At 38.5% G+C, this 27,923-nt stretch overlaps 1 protein-coding gene across 1 annotated transcript; it reads right to left on the bottom strand.

The window, feature by feature from the left end:
- Positions 1-16,380: 16,380 nt before the first annotated feature.
- On the bottom strand, positions 16,381-17,846 carry LOC145043357 (putative isoaspartyl peptidase/L-asparaginase 2). The gene is made up of 4 exons (XM_078991988.1): positions 17,594-17,846; positions 17,262-17,495; positions 17,099-17,185; positions 16,381-17,013 (listed from the first exon to the last, which is right to left on the bottom strand). Exons 1-4 carry the CDS (start codon positions 17,753-17,755, stop codon positions 16,516-16,518), a joined length of 981 nt encoding a protein of 326 aa, XP_078848114.1. The 5' UTR covers positions 17,756-17,846; the 3' UTR covers positions 16,381-16,515.
- Between the last annotated feature and the right edge of the window lie 10,077 nt (positions 17,847-27,923).

The raw sequence follows: 27,923 nt of genomic DNA, 5'->3' as shown, positions 1-27,923 counted from the left end.
TCCTAACCCTAGATAACCATTCATTCCCAATCGACCTCATGCCGGTCTCAATAAAAAGTTTCGACGTCATCATCGGCATGGATTGGTTGGGTGTACATCGCGCCGACATCATGTGCTTCGAGAAAGCAATCCGACTAAACCTTCCGTCTAACGAAACTCTTATAGTCTACGGCGACAAACCTGGTGCGAGTCTTCGCATTATATCAAGTATTCAAGCACAGAAATATCTGCGCAAAGAATACTACGCATTCCTTGCTCACGTCGTCGACACGAACCTCGAGACGAAAGAACTCAAGAACATTCCAGTAGTGAGCGACTTTCCCGACATTTTCCCAGAAGAACTACCTGGATTACCTCCGCAACGACAGGTCGAATTCCATATCGACTTAGTCCCAGGAGCTACCCCAGTAGCCAAGTCTCCCTACCGATTAGCACCAGCAAAGATGCAGGAATTATCTGGTCAACTTAACGAACTACTCAGCAAGGGCTTCATAAGACCAAGCTTCTCACCTTGGGGAGCACCGGTCTTGTTTGTTAAGAAGAAAGACAGATCATTCCGTATGTGTATCGACTACAGGGAACTCAACAAACTGACGGTCAAAAATCATTACCCTCTACCTCGCATAGACGATTTATTTGACCAACTGCAAGGGGCGAACTATTTTTCTAAAATTGATCTAAGATCCGGATATCACCAGTTACGAGTGCTAGAGGAGGATGTTCCAAAGACAGCCTTCCGAACTCGTTACGGACACTACGAATTCGTAGTGATGCCATTCGGATTGACCAATGCGCCAGCAATTTTCATGGACCTGATGAACAGAGTATGCTGACCTTACTTGGATCAGTTCGTCATCGTTTTCATTGACGACATCCTGATCTACTCCCGGAGTAAGGAAGAGCATGGCGATCACCTCTGACTAGTTTTAGGAACTTTATGAACGGAGAAACTTTATGCGAAGTTCTCGAAATGTGAATTTTGGATCCGAAGAGTCGAATTCTTAGGCCACGTGGTAAGCGAAGAGGGAATCCACGTGGACCCCTCCAAAATTAAAGCCATTGAGAACTGGTCAGCACCGAAAACGCCGACAGAAATTCGTCAATTTCTAGGTCTTGCTGGCTACTACCGCAGATTCATTCAGAACTTCTCCCGAATAGCAAAACCTCTTACAACCCTGACCCAGAAAGGCGTGGCCTTTGACTGGGAAGAGAAACAAGAGAGAGCGTTCCAAACGCTCAAACGAGCCTTGTGCACCGCGCCAATACTATCTCTCCCCGAAGGGATAGAAGACTTCGTAGTCTATTGCGATGCATCGAACCAAGGGCTCGGGTGTGTTCTGATGCAACGAGGTAAGGTCATTGCCTACGCCTCCCGACAGTTGAAGACACACGAAGTTAACTATACGACACACGATCTTGAACTGGGAGCAGTAGTGTTTGCTCTGAAGATATGGAGACATTACTTGTATGGAACGAAGAGCACTATCTTTACTGACCACAAGAGTCTACAACACATATTCGATCAGAAGGAGCTCAACATGAGGCAACGACGGTGGGTCGAGCTACTCAGTGATTACGAATGCGATATTCGTTATCATCCGGGTAAAGCCAACGTAGTAGCAGACGCCCTGAGTCGGAAAGAATATTCTGGTCGCAAGGTTAAGTCACTATCAATAACCATCCATTCACACTTGTCTAACCAAATTCAGGCGGCCCAACTTGAAGCCATGAAACCTGAAAATGTGACGGGTGAATCCCTTAGAGGAATGGACAAGAACTTAGAAGCCAAGGGTGACGGAGCCTTATACTTCATGAATCGGATTTGGACACCGAAACACGGGGGTTTCCGAGACCTAGTCATGACCGAGGCGCACCACACTCGGTATTCCGTCCACCCAGGCTCAGATAAGATGTATCTGGATCTTAAAAAGCTATACTGGTGGCCTAATATGAAAGCATAGATTGCTACCTTCGTAAGTAAATGCCTTACTTGCGCAAAGGTAAAGGTCGAATACCAGAAGCCCTCTGGTTTACTGCAAAAACCAGAAATTCCAGAATGGAAGTGGGAGCGGATCACTATGGATTTCATAACCAAGTTGCCCAAGACAACGGGTGGACTTGATACCATATGGGTCATCGTTGATAGATTGACCAAGTCTGCACACTTCCTACCTATCAAAGAAACCGAAAAAATGGAGAAACTTACGAGAACGTACATTAGGGAAGTCGTACGATTACATGTTGTACCTATATCCATTATCTCCGATCGAGATAGTAGGTTCACCTCAAGATTTTGGCAATCACTGCAACATTCCCTAGGAACAAGGCTGGACATGAGCACAGCCTACCATCCACAGACTGACGGACAGAGTGAGAGGACAATCCAGACTTTAGAAGATATGTTGCGTGCTTGTGTTATTGACTTCGGAAAAGCGTGGGATACTCATTTACCCCTCGTCGAATTTTCCTACAACAACAGTTATCACACGAGCATAAAAGCAGCACCATTTGAAGCTCTCTACGGCCGAAAGTGCAGATCCCCTCTGTGCTGGGCTGAGGTGGGTGATACCCAATTAGCGAGAGGGCAAGCTTCCGACAGTACTCTCACTGGTCCGTAAATCATTCGGGAAACGACAGAGAAGATTGTTCAGATTCGTGAACGATTGAAAGCCTCTAGAGACCGACAAAAGAGCTACGCTGATAAACGCAGAAAACCTTTGGAATTTCAGGTGGGAGACCGAGTCCTTCTCAAAGTCTCACCCTGGAAAGGCTTGATACACTTCGGTAAGCGTGGGAAGCTTAATCCTAGGTACATAGGGCCTTTTGAGATTCTCGCAAGAGTCGGCCCCATAGCTTACAAACTTGATCTACCCGACACACTTCGTAACGTACATTCTACATTCCACGTATCTAACTTGAAAAAGTGTCTGTCCGACGAGACTCTCGTAATCCCACTCGACGAGATCGAGATCAACGGGAGCCTCAACTTCGTGGAAGAACCTGTACAGATCATGGACCGTGAGGTCAAGCAGACGAAGCAAAGCCGTATCCCTATCGTGAAGGTTCGCTGGAACACCAAGCGAGGACCAGAATTCACTTGGGAACGCGAGGATCAGATGAAACTGAAACATCCTCATCTCTTCGCTTAGTTATTTGTAACTTCTTATTTGCTTAAATTCCAATTTCGGGACGAAATTCCTTCTAACGGGGGGATGATGTGACAACCCGAAATTTCCATTTGTGCGAACATCATCTATTCAATAGAAGCTAGTTCAGTTTCTGTGATTTTCAAGCTTTTCCGAACAAGTTTGTGTACATTAGGGTTTATGTTTTAGATGATATCAGGAGGGTGGATACTCCTGGTTTTGTGAAACTTGGGCATTTCAAGTTTCATAATGTTACAGTCCAACATCAGGAATAAAAATATTTTCTGCCAAAATATTCCAGGACTATAAATTTTTTTCTGAATTAAATTAATTCATTATTCACAATTCCAACTAGAGAAAAGCCAATTCTCTCTGACGGATCTTCGGGTTTTCATCCCGGATTGTGAGTCTACTTTCCTAAACGTCTTTTAATACTTGTTATATGCTTTATAACATCATTTATATGTCCAACACACAAGATCCGTGTGTTTACCGCCCAAGAACGTTCTTGGGGAGTAAACTCCAAAACGGAGCCAAATGGCTTCCTAGTCCCGATTTCCTTGTTAGACAACTTGTTTAGGGGTTAGGGTATGATCTTTATGGACCAAAAATCAGCCAAGAAACACAAGTTATTGGAGTTTACGGCCAAGGAACTTCCTTGGGCCGTAAACCCCTTTTTAAGGGACAAACATGCCCTAACTTGCCTCCTTGAGCTTAAGGACTTTAACTACTAGTACTTGTGCTTGTTTAGAACATCAAAAGATCATCAAAATCACAAGTTAGTAGGAGTTTACGGCCAAGAACTCCTCTTGGGCCGTAAACCCCTTTTTGTGGGACAAAAATCATTCCAAGCAACCCTTAAGCCTTTAGACAATTTACCTTGCACCTTTGGGACTTGAATGGAGAGAAAAGCACATCAAAACCACTCCTTGAAAGGAGTTTACGGCCAAGGAACATATCTTGGGCCGTAAACTCCAAGTGAAGGCACAAAAGTGTGCCTCTTGTCCCCATTAGCCTTAGATAAATTCATGGAAGCCATCCTTGATGTTTAAGAGCCTCAAAACAATTAAAAGCCATCACCCCATAGGAGTTTACGGTCGTAAACTCTAGGGTGAGAGGACTTTGGGCCGAAAACTCCACTAAGGAGTATTCTAGAGCCTTAAACTACTTCATGTGTTATTCCAACAAAGCTAGGAGTGAGCTAGGACCAAGATAGTACCATAAAACACCCAAAACCAACCTTTGAGGAGTTCACGGCCATAAACCCATGAGTTTACGGCCGTAAACTCCAAGATGTGGGGTTTGTTGGGTGGTAAACTCCTATACAAGGCCATTTGATGTTTCAAACCCTTTTGCCTTGTCCCGTAACAACTTAGATGCAACCATTTGAACCTTAAACACTCACAAGAGTGCTTACATGTTCCTAATTGTATTAACTTACTTTATTAAGTTATTATGTGGCTAATTGGTTATATATATACTTATTATATGATAACTAGGCTCGTACGTGTGAACAAGTCTCCGATTGACACTTATCACGGTACCCGATACCTCAATTCAAGCGACTCACCACATGTGAGTTCATACCCCTTGAATCAACCTTTGAAATGATTTTAAATGTTTTAAACACTTTATGGGGGGGATACAAGTCAAATACTTATAGTTATTGCTTCAATCACACGTGATTGCCTTTAATCACATGTGATTAATAACTAGGAAAACAATGATTTTTACAAATGTTCAAACTATTTATCAAACTGTTTCACTTCAAACGTTTTACAAACTCTTTTTACTTATCAAATGCTTTTATTAAACTTTGTTCTACTTCTTATAAATTGCATGCCCATATACGTATAGATGTATAAATAATGTTTAAAAGGCTTAGGAAAGCCACCTATCCTATTTCCTTTTCCTCGATTTGGATGTGGTCTGGTGGAGCTTCGGGTGACCATCTGAAAGTCGTTTCAACATTAGTTATATATAATATATACATGTATAGACATAAAAGCACTTCCATACTCAGATTTATCAGTACATCAATAGTTAGTTACCATCGGGGTAACACAGTACCATACATATACATATACTAGAAACAATACATAAACAATGATACTAGAAACAATACATATACAATGATGCTAGAAACAATACATATACATATACTAGAAACAATACATAAACAATGATGCTAGAAACAATACATATACATATACTAGAAACAATACATATACATATACTAGAAAGAGAAACAGTACATATACATGAATACTTTATTATGGTGATTTAAATCGGAGCATGACTTAACTGTCATGGCTCGAGTTGTAGCCATAATTCTCTTGAAGGGAGAGCGTTGAGTTTGCGTATAGATCTATACTGGATTGACAATCCTACACCTTGCTGCTAGCTACAGCCGGACCTGCAGGTCTACGGGTGCTAAACGTCATTCCATTATTACGACCATTCATTTGTCGTTGTTACTAGTCGATAGTATGGTGCAATTTATCACGTAATGCCTTAATATAAATCCGGTTTAAGGTAGTTAGTACCGCAGTAGTCTTATAATACAAAGGCTACAGTACTACATTAATTTACCCATTACATATTTTAGTGATAACCTCACTTAAACGTTTATGTACAAACGATATTTTGTTAAATGATAGTTACATTTGGGAAATTACACACTTTTACATCAAACGAACATACAAAACAGACAAGCCTTGGTAGAAGGCTTCTTTAAGAGAAAATATAGGTTTTTCTGAGAGATTCAAACTTTTACAAACAATTACAACTTTTACATACATTTTACAAACTTATACCTGATACAGATTCAAACATTTTTGAAGGACAACTTCTGACACTAAAATACTTATGAACTCACCAGCTTAATGCTGATAAACTCTTTCAAAATAACTTGTATTCTCAGGTCGTCAGTAGACAGGTACCGAGACCAGCTTTTGAGAAGATGGAGCGCATTCAAGACTCATCTTGTTATTTTGATATACGTTATTTTTGGTGTCTATAATGTACAGAACACGCTTGTATTAAAATTATATATATTTAATGCAATGGATGATGTTGTTTGCTTATTTACATTTACTGTGTTGTGATACTTACATGACGTCCTCCGCCCCAGAACGTTTCCGCCGTTCTTGGTTTTGGGGTGTGACATATCGGTACCCCCTTTTTTGTATAGAGACCCGGCACTTTGTATTTGTACCCCTTTTTGTATAGAGACCCGGCACTTTGTATTTGGACCCCTTTTTGTATAGAGACCCGGCACTTTGTATTTGTACCCCTTTTTGTATAGAGACCCGGCACTTTGTATTTGTACCCCTTTTTGTATATAAACCCGGCACTTTGTATTTGTACCCCTTTTTGTATAAATAAACCGGCACTTTGTATTTGTACCCCTTTTTGTACGAGTATGTTATGTAAATGATCATAAACTATACCTATTATAGTTTATTAAAATGTTTGAAATGTATATGTACTCTAACTATACCTATTATAGTTTAGTATATTTCTTTGTGGTGTTTAAGAATCCCATTCTATGGAAGTCAAATGTATAGTACATTATAGCTATGTTTAACTTGTTTTGTCTTGTACTAATGATTATGATGGAGGATTCTTATAAATTCAGCAAGTAATTTCCTATTATATAATTATATCATAACAAGAAATACATGTAATATATGAAGTTATCCAAGTTTTAACACTTTGCTCAACATGTTACAAAGTGTTTTGATAGTTAGAAGCTGTTAATTAATTCTTAGTCTTTCAGCACTGTTTTAGAAAAATCATAGAAAAATCATACAAAGTCGAAAACTAGATCCGTAAATTCTGAGAGTTCAAAAAATGTGTCTAGTTTACTCATAATTTTTATCAAGATTTTTAATGACCTCCAACTTGGGTGAATAAGTCCAAAATCACAGACTGGTCGGGATTGTTGTTTGAAATGATAGGCAGTTTTGTAAAAATCACCATAAATTGTAGAAAAATCGTATGGAGATGTGCAAGTAGTCATTTTAAATCTAAAAACTTGAACTATTTTCACCTTGTACAGTTTTGAAAAATAAAATGGTTAAGTTGTCCAAAACAGTCCGTGAATGGAGTTGAACTTTTCTGATGAAGGCTGTTAGAAAAATTGAGTTATGTTCTTGGTGTTTTAACTTGTATTCCCCCCCCCCCCCTGAAAACTTGAGAAAACATGAAAATGTAGGGGTATGAACTCACCTTGAGTGATTTCAGTAGATAAGTGTTGAAGAAGAGAAGTGTTCAACCCAAGAACACTTGAAGATTTGAAGCTCTACCGCTAGTATGATGGAGTTTGTGTAAGATATTCATGATTTGAGTAGAATGAAGTGAAATAATCATAAGGAGGATGAATTATACTTACTAAGAGTGGAAGAACACTTGAAAATCAGCCTTGAATCTCGAAATTGGAGTGGGAAAAGTTTGAGAGAAAAGTGGTGTTTGATACTTAGTGAAATGAGGGCAAATGAGAGAAATGAGGAGAGAGGATGTTTGTTCCAGCTCTAAAAACGTGGGAATGAGTGTAAATTGAGTGTGAGGGACATTGAAGTGACCTAGGTAAGGTGGGGAAGTGTGGTTAGTCAAAGAGTGGGTGTGGGGTGGTTGCTTGTGACATTGGATAAGGCAAAGTCAACACTCCACCTTTAATAATTCACCCATTTGATTTTTATTATTTAAATAATGATTTTCATCAAAATATGTTTAAATTATGAATATTTAGAGTTTATTATATTAAAATATAATTTCTGGAGAAAATCCCGCTTTAAAATCACGAAAAACGGGCTTAAAATGTTAAAAATATCAAAAATGGGCTAAAAGTGACAAATTTCCAAATTCTGGCCGAGGTTCGGCCTTCTGATGCTGAACCGAGAGAGAGGGAGGCAGAAACCGAGAGGGGAGAAGGGAGAGGGTAGGAACCGAGAGAGGAGAAGAGAGACTGAGAGAAGAGAAGAGAGGGAGCAGAGACCGAGAGGAGGGAAGAGACAGAGAGGCGCGAGAAGACAGAGAGGAGAGAAAGAAGCAGAGACTGAGAAGCGAACAGAGGAAGCGAACAGAGAGTGAGAAGCGACAGAGGCAGAGGCTCGGTCTCAGCTACAGTGGCTCGGTCCTCCGGATTCAGCCAACAGAGGCTCGGTCCTCGCGTGTCTTAGCCAACAGAGGCTCGATCCTCGCATGTTAGCCAACAGAGGCTCGGTCTTCGATGTCTTAGCCAACAGAGGCTCGGTCTTCGGTGTCTTAGCCAACAGAGGCTCGGTCTTCGGTCCTAGGGCCTTTTTGGTTCTTAGTCTCGGCCTTAAGGAGCTTCGGCTCCTTAAGAAGGGTTTTGGTTCCTAAGGTACCGTTTTCTCGTTTTCACCCCGTTTTAAGCCGTTTTTGACCCGGTTAAGGGTCGGAATGACCCGAATGATTCTAAAAAGTTACGGGAACTATTTGAGGGAGATTTGGGAGAGATTTCTCATACTTGGAGAGATTTGGGAGAGATTTGACATTCTTGGAGAGATTTCTCATACAAAGAGATATTTGAGAGAGATTTCACATACTTGGAGAGATTTGGGAGAGATTTGACATTCTTGGAGAGATTTCTCATACAAAGAGATATTTGAGAGAGATTTCACATACTTGGAGAGATTTGGGAGAGATTTGACATTTTTGGAGAGATTTCTCATACAGAGAGATATTTGAGAGAGATTTCGCATACTTGGAGAGATTTGGGAGAGATTTGACATAGGGAGAGATAAAGTGAAAACGATTGAGAGAGGTTCCATGTGGGACAGTTGTGAGTGTCCGGCATCGCAATGCATGGTTCGTAAACCCTGTTAAGCCTTGTTTAAGGATCCTACACACTCCCGATGAGTAAGCATCATTGTTTTATCGGTTTGGCTTGCCACTTACCGCAGCTTTTAGGTTAAAGAGATCTAGTTGCACGTACTTTTTGATTTATGTTTTCTTATTAGAATAGCAAGTTGTTTAGTAAATACTGAACGTAAGTCCTAGTACACAAGGGTTAGTTGAGCTGACCGGTTTGACTTGTTGACTTTATTTGACTTTGAATTGACCAGAATTTGACGGTTGTCACATAAACTCTAGGAGGTAAACTCACTTGGGTAGTAAATTCACCCTATATAAGGAATGAGTGGTCCTCCATTTCACTCTTTTTCCACTCTTGGAAGTCTCTCTCTCTCTCTCTACCCTCTCTCTTCAAACTCGGATTTGATCAAGAATCATCCATTTCAAGCTCCTAGATTGTAAGTATTCCTATCCTAACTCATTGTACACTAGGATTAACATGTTTTGGACTTATAAAACACCATGAATCAAGGATGAATGAGAGTTTACGGCCAATGAATGTTCTTGGGCCATGAACTCCCTTTAAGGGTGCAAAGTTGCCCTTTCTTCCTTCCTTATGCCTAGAACTCAACATAGAATCAACCACCATCAAAGTAGGGACCTTAAACATCAAAGAAACCAAGTCCTTATAGATTTTAAGGCCGTAAACCCCCAAGGAATTGGTCCTTTGGCCATAAACTCCCTAAAGGGGTCATATGGTGCCCTAACTTCCCCCTATGGCTTGTATAAATGACTAGAAATTAGTATGCTTAACATAGAACCACCAAAGCATGAAATGAAGGATCAAATATGAGTTTACAGCCATAAAATCTATGTTTACGTCCATGAACTCCCCCAAAGGTCCATTTGGAGCTCTAGTCACTTCCTATGCCCTAGAATGGAGTCTAGCTTATTTCCTTAAGTGATATAAGATCTTTAAGCAACCAAGAACACCACTACCATGAGTTTACGGCTGTAAACTCATGGGGAAGTGGTCTTTGGGCCGTAATCACCCCTAAGGACTACCACTTAAAGAGTAAACTCCATAATGAGGCCATATACTCCTTAGATGCAACCTGTATCATTCCTAACACTTGAAATAAAGTGTTTCCACGCATTAGAGTGTTTTTACTTGCTTAATTAGTGGCTTAATGACTAATTAGATACAACTATGTATCACTTCATGTTACATAGGATCCTCGTGTGTGTTCAACTCCTTAATTGACACCTAGCGTCCTACCCGGCACACCCTCGTCAAGTGAGTTCATACCCCTACACTTTTCTGAGTTTTTCATGTTTTTAGGGGGGAATACAAGCAAATCATAAAGGATTTCGTAATTCAAAAATTAATGTAATTATAACGATTTTCAATCAAACTTTTTGATACCTTTATCCCTTTTATAAAATGCAGAGCATAAGAGACGCTTTCTAAATATAATTACATAGTTTTCTAAACAACATGGGAACTTATCAAACCATTCAAATTATTATGGGAATAATTTGGGATCTTCATTACTTGCTTTTGGATTCTAATTTCATGCAAAGTCAATATATAAACTATGTCTGATTTAATTTATCCATTATTAACCTAGAGTATCATACTAAATAATTATCTGGTGTTTAATTATTTATACTCTACTTTGTTCCAAACGACTTCGAAACTTCATAACAGCTAAATATTCTGTGAATTAGTTAATACTAGCTTGTGAGACTTATCTTCATTATGCCCTACGGGGTACCAATAAATCCTCTCCGGTAGTATAACCAGAGTCTCCTGGAGGGAGAACATGAAATTTGTGGATAGATCTATTTGGGACTGACAATCCCACACCTAAACTGCTAGCTACAGTTAGGCGGGCACGCCTGTGCTGACAAATTTTGGAAATTGTACGACACCTGAAGAACGTCAAGGAGGTCTCGAGTCAAATCAGTATGGTTATATGACTCACAATACGTATAAACTAACTTTGTTCATGGATTACTTTCCTTCTTCTATAGTTTTATTATGTAATAAAACTACTTACTTACTTACTGGAGGGTATTCCAGGGACACAACTTATGGTTTTATCTTAAGTAGTAAAACTACTATACTTACTGGTGGTAACCAGGGTTTTCTTACCGAATGGGAATCGACAAACATGGAAATCGACTAATGCATGTTAGAAAATATGGGATTTTCTGGGAAAACATGCATATGTCTTTCATAACTCAATAATAATGGTTTTCAATATTTACTAAAATCTTCATCAATGGAACTAAAGTATTTTCATAAGATTTAGTAACCAGTTTTTCATTACAAAACATGCTTATGAACTCACCAGCTTTATGCTGATATTTTTAAAACTGCTTGTATTCTCAGGTCAACGTTAGACAGGTATCTTGCTTACTTTTGGAGAAGACGGTGCACATAGAAGTCTCGTCTTTACTTTTGTATATGCTGATGTATATAAACTATGTATTCTCCAGTTTCAAACAAATGTAAATATTCTTATGTAATGTAATGGTTGTGTATACTATGTTTACTATGTACAATGGTTGCGATACTACGCATGACGTCCTCCGCCTCGGAATGTTTCCGCCGTCGGTTTCGGGGTGTGACAGGTGGCAATATCGAAGTTCATTTTGTAAATACAATTGATCAGCTTGCTGATATCTTTACAAATCCTTTGGATGAAAAATCACTTGTTAGAATTTTGACAGGATTTGGACTGATCGAAGGATGTTCAGTACAAAAGAATGTTTCGAAAGAATAATATGGTGAAGAAGCTGGATAGCTGTCAAAAGTCAAAGGTTACAATTCATAGTCAACGCTTCGACATGCTTCGATTTCGAAATTTTGGTGAATTGCTCAAATGAACAACATTCGCAAGTTTGGATTTTTTTTTTTCGAAAAATCAAAAACCCAAAAAGATTTTACTTTTGTTTTGTCTTTAAATTTTCGGAAAATCAAAAATCCAAAAAAATTTTACTTTTGTTTTATCTTAAATTTTCGAAAAATCAAAAATCCAAAAACATTTTACTTTTGTTAAGTGTTTTTTTAATTTTCGAAAAAAAAAAAAAAAAAAAAAACAAAAATATTTTATTATTTGTTTCATATTGTTTTTCTAGTTGTTTGTTGCATATTTCCATGATGATCTTTATTGACTCATGCTTGCAGTTCTAGGGTCAAGTATTCGTTTGAAAATTTTGAATTCGTTAGGTTGCCCCTAAAAGCATGCTGTAGCAAGTTAACTCAAGCCTCCGTTGACTTAATGTGTGTTTTCGAAAGCCTTAATGAAATGTTTCATTGCGAAAATTTCTTCCAAATCAGGCTTATATTTACATTAGTCCACTGAGCTACCTCACTTTTCTCACGTGAGTTAAGAGTTTACTACCTTATCCAACTATAGCAGAGGCACAATTCGTTTCGAAAATAAATCTTTTTCATCCCAAACTTCTAACACCATCACACACTACGACATATATCCAAGAGATCTTTGATCAAACCAATCCAGATTTAGACATATCAAAACTTTGTGTTCATGATCTGGATTCATTAGACCGTGATGAAAGTGAAACCCACTTTCCAATCTTTTTAAGGAATTAACGGGGAACTATGTTCCAGATTTTCACGAAACATTTCTTTCTGTACCGATTTTTCGGTACTCCAAATCATATTCTTTCGATTTGAGAGATCTCTATCAAGTGTTCGTAACTATGTGTTCCACATCTAAAATTTGGGAATTATTTATATTCACCATTAAACGTTTTTTTATTATAATTCTGGATGACCGTATAACTCCCATTTTTTGAGAGAACAATTCTAATATTATAATCTGATGTTTTTCCCATGTTTTCTCATGGTGTGAATAATCTTCCTACTGTTTTGTGGTTAATAAAATGAAAGTAAATTGCCCTTTCTTACTACTAGATGAGAAAAAAATAAAATAAAAGTATGTTGCCTTTTCATGCACTCCAAAAAATACAAAGTGCTATTTTTTAACATTCCTGATTTATAAATTCATTGACTTGGCCAATCATCAAGTTTTTGGATACACTGTTGGTGATTGCTTTTGTATATGAGATGGATACATCAACTTCAATTGTTGGTGATTTAAATGCACAAAAAATTTTATTTATTTGTATTATATATGTGAAGCATATTATTGTTGGTGATTATATTTGTATATGGATTGATTTATACAATCCTTTTAATTTAAATGCACCAAAACACAATGACCAAATGTAGGGTAATGTACTTTCATCTACTTGCTGATCATAACAATATATTTTCATTTTTTTTTTCATGAATTGTACATTAGAATCCACTAATTTTATAGCATTGTAATTTCACTTCTTTGGTTATTATCGCAATATAGTTTAAATAACTGTAAAAGATATACTCAGATGACCCTCTGTGGGTCTCGTCCTAACATTTTTAAACTTAAGCTACTACTCCTTAAGGGGAGCCTTGAATGGAGTAGTACTACACACAACACGATAAAAGAATATTAGGATAGTATTACTGTTGTAAGAAAAACGGATTCTAGAAATTTTTTCAAGAGTTAAAGAAAGTAATAATCTACATCATTTATTCATAAACAAAGATCCATATTCATATATAGTTACTAAACTATCTAAACCCACTACCAAAAATATTACGGAACAATTTGGTATACACAGTTTGAGAATATAAAGCCTAGCAAACTAGACAAAGTATTTTTTTTAAGTATACCAAAACCTGTGAACTCACCAAAATTATAGTAACCTTTCAAAACATATGTATTCCTAGGGAATCAATGGAAGCATGAGATCTTACAACACTAGCTAAAGAGGTAACTAATAGTCTACCGAGAAGCAATATTGTCACGATAAACTACTATGTATTAAATTCAGATCCTTATTTAAAAGAGCTGATAAATGGAAGTGATATTTATGGTATAAAGGTATGTGTTAATCTAATTATATTCTTTAACACTAAGCCAACATTCTAACGTCGCGCCGCTCGGCCAAAGGTGTGATAAAAACATACTCATATTGAATTAAATTTTATTTTAAGATTTTATAAGAAAGTTTACGTCTTTTAATAATGATGAATAGAGGGGAATCGTCTCGACGATGATTGTGGTCCGATATTGGGACTTACGTCCTTATTTACATGTTTTACGCTAATCCAACCAATCACTAGTCTTGACTATGAATTATACTTATTAAAACTTATAATTTTATTAGAGAACATTGACCATAATTAATCAAATATGATATAAATCCATCACACATATCCATCCATAAAATCTTTCTTGGCTCTGATACCATAGTGCGGAATGAGGTTATCATAATAAGTTTATCATTTTATAATAACAATAAGTTTGCTATAAAATTTTTAAAATAATATTTAAAGGAGAAAATAATGACATAACAAAAATTGAACAAATGACTTTTGGTAATATCTTTTTTGATTAAACTCGGAGTATAATTAGTACATATATTTTAAGAAATGATGATATGAAAATCTAGATAATATGAATATGGTGAAGTAAATAGAGAAACTCTATGGTGTTTTTTAGACATAAACTAAACATTTGAGAGACTGAAATTTTTTAAAGGCTTGTAACTGTGAACATGACTCGGGGTGAAGGTTGATTGAAGACGGAGCCAATTGTGAAGACTTATTAAACTTTTAGAAAAAAGCACGGGTCATGCTAAAACACATGGTCAAGACATATGACCATGCTAAAATTACATGGGCAAAAGGAAGGGCCATATAAAAAACACATGGCCTTAAGTTAGGCACATGAGTAGTTTACTAAAAGAGAGCAAGTCAACATTTTTCACATCATACAGTTTATAGACCAAGTTTTGGCGATCTTAGGCGATTTTTGGGATTTCATGGAGCTTTTGAGATGACCAAATCATTGCAAACATTTTTGATTTCTATTAGTAAGAATTAAACACTTCTATTTCTATTTTTTTGTTGGTTAATTTGTTCTTATCCATGTGTGGCAAAGAAACCTTAATTTCTAGTTCTTGTTATAAACATGTTGATTGCTTGACTTGAAGCATATAATTTGATGTTTGATTTGTGATTCTATTGTAGTGATTATGTTTTTGTTTAAACTAGAACCATTAAATTTGATTTGTGTTTGATTAGCCACTTTCATGAATTGAATTTTTTTATAGTTAGTTAACTTTTATAGCACCTAATCGTTTTATTAAGTTAATAATTGGTAACAAACAATAAGTTTTCTTATTGTAAAACATATATCATGTGTTTTCACACTTCCGAGTGTATGAGAAAAAATAAACATTGTTAGGAAGCTTGTACAAAACTTAATGCGGTTTTTCAATACGATATAAGAGCGTGTTTAGGTTGAATTAGCAAAACTATGTCTAGTCAAAGAGCGTGTTTTGGTTACATAATTTCGCAAACGAGAGGTATTAAAGTGTGTTAATATCTTTGAGTACCAACATAGAATAGCAATCACGAATTATATCAAGTCATAATCAAGTTAAATGTCAACATTGAGAACTGGAACTTGAACCATTTCAATAACTTATTTTCAAATTTATTTCATTTCTGCATGTTTTCAAAGTAGATTGTTGTTTTTATTATTTAACTTTTGCAAACAAAACCTCTATTGTGACTAAAGTACCTTGCGCAAAGATGTATAGACTTTTATCTTGTATCTTTGTAGTTCAACTCCGCTTGCCTTATACTACCTTTTAGTGTATTAAAACAGTATATTTGAAGTCTATTGTATCCAAGGTTCTAAATGGCGTGATGCGTGACGCGACGGTAAGGTCACGCCTCAAGCTTTACGAGTCATGGCGACCCATGACGTTTCTCATGGCTGTGATGTAAGACGGCGATTTTGTATTAATTTATAATTATATTACCACATAAATGTAAATTTATATAACTAATTTTAGAAATGTTATATGAATAACTAATAACAAAAAGTTATTAAATATCACAATACTTGTATCCCCGGTTAAAAAAGATATAATAAAGAGTAAAACTTGTATCAAACGAAAAAACATGCATCATAACATGCCATAATGCGTCATAGCATGTGAGATCAAGTCGTGTTACATGTCAAACCTAATAGCAATGTTATGAATCTTTTCGTAACCACAAAATCACGCCTCATGCCATGAAAAAATCATGCCTCATGCCATGAAACGCATTGACGCGTCTTTTAGAATATCGACTGTACCCCTATCATTTCTTGCAAAAGATGTATGTAACGTGATAGATATACAAAACTAAAATAACGAAGAAAACGTGTGCATGATGGGCTCCAATATATTGGATTCTAGTTATAAAGGCTTTGATGTTTGGTTTTGTTATTTACATGTCAAATAAAATACTGATAGAAGACTGAAAAACCTCAAATAAACACAAGCAAACTTCTTAAACATAGATTGGGTAATTAACAAAACAACCAAAAGAGATAGCCCCTTGAATTTTATTACAATTAAAAGATTACTACTTTTAGTTAATAACTAGGAGATCTAAAACTTGAGCTCATCACTCCCAGATGCCAACCTCCATAAACCCATCTTGAGTGGCACACCCTCTGAACATTCCTACACAGTTAAATCCATAAGCCACCTCACCCTTATTCGACACCGCTATCAGCCCTGCTTTCCCTTCATCCAACCTCTCTTTTATCACAAAGTCCACCGCTTCCTGCAAACCCAACCCTTTGTACTCCATCACCGCAGCCACCTCCCGTGCAAGGGTTGCCCGGATTATCGCCTCCCCTTCTCCGGTACAAGAAACACCGCATAAATCACATGCATAAGTCCCTGCACCAATCAGAGGAGAGTCACCGATCCTCCCAGTTCTCTTGTTCATCAGCCCTCCGGTGGATGTTGCGGCGGCACAACGACCTTGGCTGTCAACCACCACGCACCCTACTGTCTCCGGTGCGTAGACACTAATCGGAAGACCGTTCATCTGTATCGGGCTTTCAACCTCGACCCCACATGATTCGTATCCATTCGTCGGGATTCTGTAGTCAAACTAAGAATAAAAAATAGTTTTATATTACTTATAAAAACATCAAAATGTTGTTTTTATCTTTAAATTGGTATTTGATTGTAGTTACCACAATGGAGTTTGCTTCCTTCGCTTGTTTTAGCATGCCGACGTTATCTTGGGTGATAAAGTAATCATTTTCCTCCCTTTCCACACCCTTCAAAAACATCACATTTCTTTAGCAAGATGAATTCGTAGTGTGAAATGCATGTAGATGAAGAAAGTAAAGGTACCATTTGTTTAGCGAAGCTCTCGGCGCCGGAGAATGCGAGATACGAGTGGGGGGATTTGTCCATGACAAGGCGAGCGAGGGAGACGGGGTTCTTGACGGTGGTAAGACCGGAAACCGCTCCACATCTCCGGCGAGGTCCATCCATGATGCTGGCTTCCATCTCCACCGTTCCTTTCTCCGTCAGTGCAGATCCACGGCCGGAATTAAATATCGGATCCGTTTCCAATTCACGAACCTACACCGTTATACATATTATTCGCTAATCAGTTAACGAATCCAATTAAAAGGAAAACGAAATTAGTTTATCAAGGGAATAGTGGTTCATAATCATACGACAAGTTCAACGACATCAATGGCGGAAGCCGAGGATCGAAGAGCGGATATGCCGAGATTGAGGCAGCGAGCGAGGAGTTGTTTGGCCTGTTCTTGGCGTTCGGTTGGGAGGTTAGGGTCGACACCGGCACCGCCATGCACGGCTATGGCCCATCCTACCATTTTTACGCCTGTCTGACACACAAACACTAAATCTAGTTTAGGTTTGTGTGCGAGTGAGCGGTGAGTGCGATGCAGACGGTGGTGAACGGCGGTATTTATAGGGTGGCTGCGGATTTCAAATATTTGATTCAATTGAATTCTTTAATGTAAGAAATATATGTAATTTGTAGGCAGTTCCAGACACGTGGGAAGTCTCACGTGTCTGTTTCGAAAAGCCCACAAAGTCTTTTTCATTTTGGAGATGTTTTCCTACGTTCAGATCCCTCGTATATTGTGGGCCCAGCATGCACCAGATTCTTCAATGGTAAATGATTATAAGATACCAACCATTTTTGTATTATCTTAGAAAAGTTAAAAAAGTTTGAGGAAAAAAATAAATAGTTTAGTTTTGTTTATAAGTTTCTTAAAATTAATAAAAAAAAATTAGTCAAGTATTTAGAAGAAATTTATATTGTAGTTTTAACCCTCATAAATTGAAAAGAAATAAAAAAAAAACACATTTAATTTTTCAAATCTAATATAGGAATATCAAAAGAAAATTCAACTATTTTGTATTGAAAAAGCTTAAAAGAACATTTCTATAGAAAATAATATATTATACACGAGTATCGTTTCACCGCCTATTTTGCAGTCAAATAAGGTTTTTTTACATCTCAAAATGATTTGTAATGTTATGACTCCAAGATCTATAAATGTTATTTTTAAAAGAATTAGCTTTGTCATCCAAAAAGAGGTTGCAACACAGTTTGTTGCTCGTTTACCTGCTACGTCTATATAATTTTCAAATTGCTTGAGATAAATCGAAGGACGTTGATCTTAGCGAAAAAAATGATGTTTTTTAGCTCAATGATAAAACATCAATACCATTTATGCATTATTCCATCGTTGCAATCAAAAAATTTCTATAATAGATAAACACCGAAGAAGATGATTTCCAATCCTTGTGGTTGGGATGTCAAACCCACCAAGCAAATTACACCCTTTGATTGCTAAATAAACGTTATATAATGGTAAAAAGGGGTAACGATTCTCGGGGAAATGGTTGTATTCAATCACCAATGCAATTCAATATAACTAGTGAAATTAAACTAACTAACTACAATTAAAATAAAAGGGGGCTGTTTGATTACTTGAAAACTAAAATACTTGAATAACTAAAAACTTTGCAATTAAGCAAGTTGATGAGATGCTCAAATATTGGGAATAATTGGTTAACTAAGGCAATTCAACACAATGAACATTTGTGTGTTTATCATTAGGATCTAATACAAAGGTTATCCTTCATCCCAAATTGGTTATAGCAATCATGAAGCATGATATGCCAAGATTCCTCATAGGTAGTATGGAGGTTGGGGAAGCCCACAACACACCTTCTTAATTAAGATCAAGGGTCAATTGAAGTAATTAATCCCAAGAAATCAATTAGCCTTAAGAATGAAGGAATCCCCAATTCCTAGAGGATGTCAAATGCTTACACATCCATAAAGGAGATATGATTCATAAGCTAGAGATGATTTCTACCATCATAAAGCCTTTGTTCTAGATAAATTCAGTGATCCAATGCAAAATCAATGAAATAAATCAACTATTGCTCAATCAAATACTAAGCTCATGATCAAAGTATCAAATAAGCATAAGAATTGCAAACTAGAATCATAAACATGGAATAAATTGATAATCAACATAAATCCTTCAAAACCCACAAACATTCATTGGTTTTCAGCCAAAGTCAACCAAATAAGAGTATTAGCCACTCATGGCAACAAAGTAACAAGAACAATAATCTAATTGCATAAAGAAACTACCTAAGATTTGGAAAGATGAAAGGAAATGATTTCTAGCTCCCAAAATCGCCTCTTGCAGGTCTCCAATGGTGGAAAATCATGAATGAGCTTCTAGATTTAATCCCCAAGGGTTATGGCAAGCCAAATGACCAAAATGCCCAAACTGGGCAGTTGTGCAGGTACCCGCGCGACGAAAATTCCACCCGCGCAAATGTTGTTGTAATGCTATTGGTCCACCAAGCCACTCCACCCTTCCACTACCAAAGATTCCTTTGGTCCCCCCTCCTTATCCATGTAATTTGAAATGCCCCAATCATCATTTAGCCACCAAATGGATGCTCCAAGCCCAAAATTAGAAATTTATGATCCATCTTCATAAGCTCAAATAATCCAAGCCAATAACTTTCAAAGCCTAATTCTTCCTCTTTGATTCCGCCAAGCCCAATAATGCCTCGAGAGCCCATTAAGCCCGTCTCCAATCAACCCGCAACTGCAACAAGCACCGAAAAACCTACAAAATATCTCATGCAACATAACAAGCACCCGGTACGATGCATACTAAAGAAAAATAAATAAAATACAATGCATTAATGATAAAAAGATCTAAAAATCTAAAATAAAGTAATAAAAATAAGGAAATAAAATAAGCTATCAAATCACCCCAAGCTTAAACCTAACTTGTCCTCAAGTTAGAACAAGACTAAAAATGAGCTCGGGATGAACTATCTAAAAAGAAAAAAGAAAGATACCATAGAACTTGGTCAACATCAGTCAACATGGTCAGAATTATTCCTTCATGGACCCTACGCATCTTCAAAATGTTCCCCGCTTTAGAGCCATAAACCACATTCTCAACCATTTGATGGGCGAATAGATCACGGCTGGATGCGGTCGCGGTGTGCAAGACAAAGGAAACAAAGATGCGCCCAGTTGGGGCACTTTAAATCACCAATGTAGACCATAGTGCACGAAGGAAAGGCGCCTCTTCACACACTATGATTCCTACATTTGTCAGGACAAAGTGTATAATAACAAAATAGGGTTTTGCAGCACGGCCTCCGGGCAAACATCCGGTTTCAGAGGCTTCTCCCTTGTACTATCCTTTACAGTCTACCGTCTCATCGCCGGGGCATTTTCTCACCAAAAATCAAAAATAAAATAAAATAAAATAATAAAAACTCTACTTAACCTAAATCTAAACCTAACAACCTAAATCTTCAATCTTGAACTTCTGTTATTGGGTCTTCAATCACATTCGCTGCTTGACATCCAGTTTTTTTTTTTTTTTTTTTTTTTTTTTTTTTTTTTTTTGAATACTAGATATATAACATAAGTTTTGAACTTGGAATCTTATTCTTCTTTTTGTGTTGCTCTTTTTCTTCATTTTTTTTCTTTGTTTTTGTTTCTTTTCTTGAATCGTCTTTAATAGGCTCTTATTTTCTTCACTTTTTCAAATTTCTTCATTCTTTGTGTTGCTTCTTGGAAGGTCTTTAATAGGCTCTTATTTTCTTCACTTTTTCAAATTTCTTCATTCTTTGTGTTGCTTCTTGGAAGGTCTAAGGAATTTCACCAAGTAACATAGGACTCCAATAGTGAAAATTGAGTGATAAATGGAGGCTAATATGAACACCTAATGATCATTGACAATGTGCCAAGATCAACTAAAAAGGGTGGGGAATGACTCAAAGAATGGGTGTTACCGAAAAGACTTGGTCCCAAAAGATGTGAATTGGGGGACCCACTTCAAAGTTCATCAAGCACCTCAATGCAAGGTGTGATAAACAAAATCTATCTAACTATCTACTCTAGACCCCTAGAAAAATGATAACCTATCCTAAAAAGGCGGTGAGAATCTAACTAAACAAGGCTCGAACGAGACTCGGGAGTACTAAGGGGTACTCCCTCCAAAACCAAGATGCGAGTCTTCAATATCTTCAATGTCTTCAAAATACCTTACCGGGCTAGTCTTTGCTCGCACACATTGGCATGACCAACCACATCCCTCTGCACCTAGACCCAATCAAGCTACCTGCATCTGACCCCCACACAAGCGGTCTCAAAGTGGTCTGTGAGGCTCAAAACGTGCCCCATTCATCAAATACAAGGAATTCCATATCAAGACCCAGGACCAATCTATGATTCAATACTTTTGACTCGGCGCTATGGTACCTGTAGGGATGAGAAGACAAGAGAGAACAAAATGCATGAACTTAAACTAGAATGCATCTAAAAAGTATGAAAATTAGAAAAGAAAGAAAGAAAATATGCAATATTTTTGAATTTTTTATGCAATTTCTATGAATGCCCTAAATGACTAACTCTAAATGCAACTATATACAACCTAAATGCAATAAAAATAAAAGATTAGATTACCTCACCCCAAGCTTAAAATTAAGCATTGTCCTCAATGCTTAGGATGAGAGTAAGGATGGATCATACCGGGATCAAGATGGAGGAGGCCCGTGAGGAGGATAACCGTCCTAGGGCCGAAAATGATACCATAGGTCCTCCATGTAAGTGTGGGTGCGTGCTTATTGTTCCTCTATGCGATGGATGGCTGTGGTGTTTCTATTACCCTGGAGGCGTAAGGAAGCAAGCTGGCTGTAAATATCGAGAGGAAATTCGTGTGCAGGGTCGGGCTCATTGGGTTGCTGGTATGAGTGGTAGTCATGCTGTGGCTGGGAGTGTTCTCGCGAGGGATGAAAGTGTGACCCGGAGGCTTGACCTGGTTGAGGTGGAGGTAACTGGTGGATTGGGAGATCATAATGGTCTTCGGCCTCGAATGGGTTATCAGCATTGTCAGGATCCACCTGCATATCATCATCCGCGGCTGCGTCATCATCGTCTGGCAAGTCTTGAGGCAAAAACCATGTTTCGGGCTTATTGGTGGTGAAGGTGGAGATACTTGGATTGGGTAAGATGTAAACGGGGTCCTTGACATGGTTTAGCCAAGAGAAATGTCCAAGAAGATTAGGATGAGGTAGAATTAATTCCATCCACATGAGAGTAATGCAATTGAGAAGGTAAAGAGGTGGATCATCCACTGGTACATATTCAGATGCTGGAAATTGAAGGCCCATACCCAAACCAATGAGGGTGATGAGACCTCCAATACAAATGTCAACAGTGGTCTTCATTCTAAGGCTGTCACATTTGTCTAAAAAGAAGGTGGCGAAATCGGGTAAAGACCAACGGTGGCGCGACATGCAATAGAGAAAATACAACTCAACGGTGTTGATTTGTCCCGGCTCGTGACGAGCAAAGATAGATGTGGATAGGATCCGGTGGGCAATTCTCCAGCAAGGATGGATGATAAAGGGGTCTTTTTGGCGACTGGGATTGAACTTGGGCAGGCTTGTGATTTGCATCCAAAAGTCTACTTTGGGCAAGCTTTTGAATTGAGTCCATTGGTAGCTGTAAATGTCGGAGTTGTAGATGTCATATGTGCCCATGATCTTGTTGAGTTTTTTGTACTTGAGTCGGTGCTGCCGACCCTGGAGTTTGAAAGTGAGTACCCTCACCGTGTCATTGCGGGCATAGGTGGAGAGGAATTCGATTGTGGGCTGCTTGTAGGTACATGCAGAAAGATCGAGAAACTGGTGCCAACCAATGTGGAAAAATAGTTGTCGCAAGTGGTGGTCAAGGCCGAGTTGATCCATAGAATCTTGGTGGTAAAATTTTGTGGTGCGGATTGCACGCTTTTGAAGGTTGGATTTGAACTCTCGGCTTTGGGCACTCGTGAGGGTAAGGTTCCCATCACTATCAACATGGTCGGTGGACATTTTCTTGGATGGCCCCGACGATTGAGCTTCACGCGAAGAACCATGAGATGCGTGAATGGTCTTGTCCCTTGCCATTGTACCTATGAATAAACCTAACAAAGACAAAAACTTGGACAAGAGTATCCCTCACACTCGCCTCACACCAATCCAATCAAATCAAATAATTAAAACCGGGTAATATTCCAAATTGGCAATTTGGCACAATGCAATTCAATTCAATCAATTCAAGGAAAGCTAAGACTAATTCTATTTAACCTAATGCATAGCACAAGTCTGGTAAAATTAAAAATTGAATGCAATAAATTAAAAGGGATTACCAACTTTGTGTGTTGAAGTCCAAAAGAAATCCGCAAAAATCCGCACCCCAAGCTTGAATTTTTGGCCCACAAATTAAGTCTTTTGAATCTCTAGTGAGAAACAAAAATTTTGAAATTTTTGGAGAAAATTGGTGGTGGCAGCCGGTGGTGGAGCTTGGTTTTCCGGTGATAAGATCGGTGTGCGGTGGAGTGTTTGGTAAAGATTGCCCCAAGAATTTTTGGAATTGGATGGAAGGTTGTGCCGGGATCTACGGTTTTTCGGTTTTCCGGCGAGGATGAGAAGGGTGGCGGCCGACGACGGTTTCGGAGTTAAAAAGGGTGGGGTTTAGTCAGAATTAGGTGGGGAAGGTGGTGGTTGTGGAGCGCCGGTGAAGGAAGTATTGGAGCGGTGACAGCGGTGAGGCGTTGCTTTTCCGGCGACGAAAAGTGGATGCGAACCTGAAACGTCGACGGTTGCTGGAGGTTGCCGACGAAGGGACGGCGACGCGGTGGCAGGTAGTGCCGACCGGTGGCGGAGCTTGCAGAAGATGGAAGCGGCGGCGACGTGCGGTCGGAGAAGGAACGGGGGGCACAAGGAGGGAAAGGGGACCGACGGGTTAAAGGGTTTATAAGGTTGGGTTGGAATTTTTGGGTCGAATCCGGTTCAAATAGTGGGTATGGGGCAGGTAACCGAGTGAGTTTTGCAATTTAGGGAAAATAAGGTGGTCGCGCGATAAATAAAGTGATTTAGTCTTGGCCGTGTAAACGTCTTGCACGGGTGGGTATTGGCCGTGCACAACAATCAGTTTGCACCCCTTGTTTGTGTAATTTGGAACACGGGACCTGCGCGGCTGGGGCTGGTTGCGCAAAGACTACGCGGGCACCCGCGCAAAAGTCAAATTTTTGGAAATTTTCGAACTTCACCAAAATCACTGGAAGGCTTCTATATGCTTATTTTTATGGCCAACTTCAAGTGTAGAAACACTAAAAACTTCAAACGGACATTATTTATTTACATTGCATTTATTTAACATCTTTGCCAAGACATAGTCCCGCTTCCATCAACATTTGTAATTTGGTATTTCCAATGTTATGTTGTCGAATTCTCCCGTATCAAAGCCTTCATAAAATGGTTTCAAGCGGTGCCCATTCACTTCGAATATTTGATTTGTTTCCAAACTCTTAATTTCAACCGCACCATGATCAAACACTTTTATGACAATAAAAGGTCCGTGCCAACGAGATCACAACTTTCCCGGGAATAGCTTTAAGCGTGAATGATAAAGAAGAACTTTTTGGCCCGGAATAAAGTGTTTTCGAGTGATGTGCTTCTCATGAAACACTTTTTTCTTATCTTTGTAGATGCTTGCGTTTTTGTAAGACTCGTTTCTCAACTCCTCGATTTCTTGAAGTTGCATTTTTTGGTGCTTTCCACTTTCTTCAAGATTGAAATTGCACTTTTTAACCGCCCAATATGCCTTGTGTTCCAATTCCACCGGTAAATGACAAGATTTTCCATAGACAAGGTGGAATGGAGACATACCAATTGGAGTTTTGTAGGCGATCCGATACGCCCATAAATCATCTTCTAACTTTAAGCTCCAATCTTTTCGGGTAGTGTTGACGGTCTTTTCAAGAATTTTTTTGACTTCTCTATTTGACACTTCGGCTTGGCCATTTGTTTGTGGATGATAAGCGGTTGATATCCGGTGTGTGACACCATATCTCTTTGTCATTGCTTCCATCATTTTATTGCAAAAATGAGTGCCCCTATCACTCACCAAGGCTCTCGGTACACCATATCTTGCGAAAATGTTTGACTTCAAGAAGTCAATTACAGTTTTTGAATCATCATGTCGTGTAGCCTTTTCTTCAACCCAATTTGAAACGTAATCAACTGCCAAGAGTATATAAGTATAACCAAACAAAACGGGGAAAGGACCCATGAAGTCGATTCCCCACACATCAAAGATTTCACAAATAAGGATAGGGCTTTGAATCATCTCATGCCTCATGGATATGGTACCCGTTCTTTGACATCTATCACAACTCTTGCAAAATAGATAGGTATCTCTTGACATTGTTGGCCAATAGAGTCTGCATTCAAGCACCTTTCGCATGGTTTTGTTTTGACCAAAATGTCCTCCGCATGCATATTCATGGCAAAATTTCAAAATTGACTCGACCTCATTTTGATGAACACACCTCCGTATTAGTTTATCCGGACAATGTTTCCAAAGATAAGGGTCGTCCCATACGTAGTATTTGGAATCACTCTTCAACTTGGCCTTTTGGTGCTTGGTAAAGGCGTGAGGAATTTCTTTAGTAACGAAGTAATTGAAAATATCCGCATACCATGGAATGGAATTTGAGATATGGAAGAGGTGCTCATCCGGGAATTCATCAAGGATAGGAGAAGAAGAATCGCCAACATTCAACCGACTTAAGTGATCCGCAACTAGGTTTTCGGCACCACTTTTATCCTTTATCTCAAGATCGAATTCTTGTAAAAGAAGAATCCAATGAATCAACCGTGGTTTGGCATCTTTCTTGGTCATGAGATACTTTAATGCGGCATGGTCGGAATATACAATTACTTTTGTCCCAAGAAGGTATTGCTGGAATTTTTCCAAGGCGAATATAATGGCTAGAAGTTCCTTCTCAGTGGTGGAATAGTTGGCTTGAGCATTATCCAATGTTTTAGAAGCATAGTAGATGACATGTGATGCTTTGTCCTCTTTTTGACCTAAGACCGCTCCAATAGAAAAATTGCTTGCGTGACACATTATTTCAAATGGAAGCTCCCAATTTGGAGGTTGGATTATTGGTGCGGAAGTGAGAAAGTCTTTAAGTTTGTCAAAGGCTTCTTGGCATGCAACATTGAAGTCAAAATCGATATCTTTTTGAAGAAGAAGGCACATTGGTCGCGTAATCTTGGAGAAATCTTTGATGAATCTTCTATAGAATCTCGCATGACCCAAGAAAGATCTCACTTCTCTAACACATGTTGGGTAAGGAAGGGTTTGGATGACATCAATTTTGGCTTTATCAACTTCAATGCCCTTTTTGGAGACGATGTGTCCCAAAATGATTCCTTGATTAACCATGAAGTGACATTTCTCAAAGTTTAACACCAACTTTTTCTCTATGCACCTTTTCAAAATCTTCTTAAGGTTACCCAAACATTCATCAAACGAATTGACATACACGGTGAAATCATCCATGAACACTTCGATTATACTTTCAACATACTCGGAGAAGATACTCACCATGCATCTTTGGAATGTGGCGGGAGCATTGCATAATCTAAATGGCATCCGCTTGTAAGCAAATGTGCCAAAGGGGCATGTAAAAGTCATTTTGTCTTGATCTTCGAGGGCAACGGGTATTTGGTGAAAACCCGAGTATCCATCAAGGCAACAATAATGCGATTTCCCCGCCAATCGCTCGAGCATTTGATCAATGAAAGGAAGAGGGAAGTGATCTTTCCGCGTGCTTGAATTCAACTTTCTATAATCAATGCACACCCTCCATCCATTTTGAACTCGAGTGGGTACCATTACACCTTTGTTATTCTCAACAACCGTGATTCCCGTTTTCTTGGGAACCACTTGCACCGGACTAACCCATTTGGAGTCGGAAATTGGATAAATCATATCCGCATCAAGTAGCTTGATTATCTCCTTCTTGACAACTTCCATCATGGGAGGGTTTAATCGTCGTTGGGATTCCCTCCTAGGTTTGCAATCATCTTCCATGAGTATCTTGTGAGTGCATACATTAGGACTTATCCCCTTGATGTCCGCTATGGTCCACCCCATGGCTTCTTTATGCTCTTTCAAGACTTCAATCAATTGGTTTTCTTCAAAGTCTTTCAATTGAGAAGAGATAATCACCGGTAAAGTCCCATCTTGACCTAGATAAGCATATTTCAAATGGCTAGGTAAAGCTTTCATTCAAGTGTGGGTGGTTGGATTATGGAAGGTGGCATCTTGATTGGAGAATGAGATAAGGCAACTTGAGAAACATCCCTCTTTGTGGAATTAGTAATTTGTAAAGCCTTCACAATATTTTCGACTCGGAATCCAATGTATACATATCCAAGGTATTCTTCAAACTTTCACCTTCAAGACTCATGTTAAGCACCATCTTCAAAAGATCCCCATTTGATAACTCGAATAATTGTTGGGTGATTGGCTCAATCACATCAACTCGATACAATGGTGATATATTGCTAGGATATCTCATTGCTTCGAAGATGTCGAAGTGAATGGCCTCTTGGAAATACACTTGACTTGTCCGCTAA

Source organism: Lactuca saligna, chromosome 4 (genome assembly GCF_052625555.1).
Source record: "Lactuca saligna cultivar CGN05327 chromosome 4, ASM5262555v1, whole genome shotgun sequence".
NCBI lineage: Eukaryota > Viridiplantae > Streptophyta > Magnoliopsida > Asterales > Asteraceae > Lactuca > Lactuca saligna.
The sequence above is the reverse complement of the archived record's forward strand: the minus strand, read 5'-3'. Positions and strand labels throughout refer to the sequence as shown.

Bases quoted from the DNA above. Each gene is read 5' to 3' on its own strand.
- LOC145043357 (XM_078991988.1), bottom strand. From the start codon at position 17,755: ATGGTAGGATGGGCCATAGCCGTGCATGGCGGTGCCGGTGTCGACCCT. The intron at 17,496-17,593 runs GTATGATTATGA...ATAACGGTGTAG, and splicing joins TTGATGTCGTTGAACTTGTC to GTTCGTGAATTGGAAACGGA. The intron at 17,186-17,261 runs GTACCTTTACTT...ATGTTTTTGAAG, and splicing joins AGAGCTTCGCTAAACAAATG to GGTGTGGAAAGGGAGGAAAA.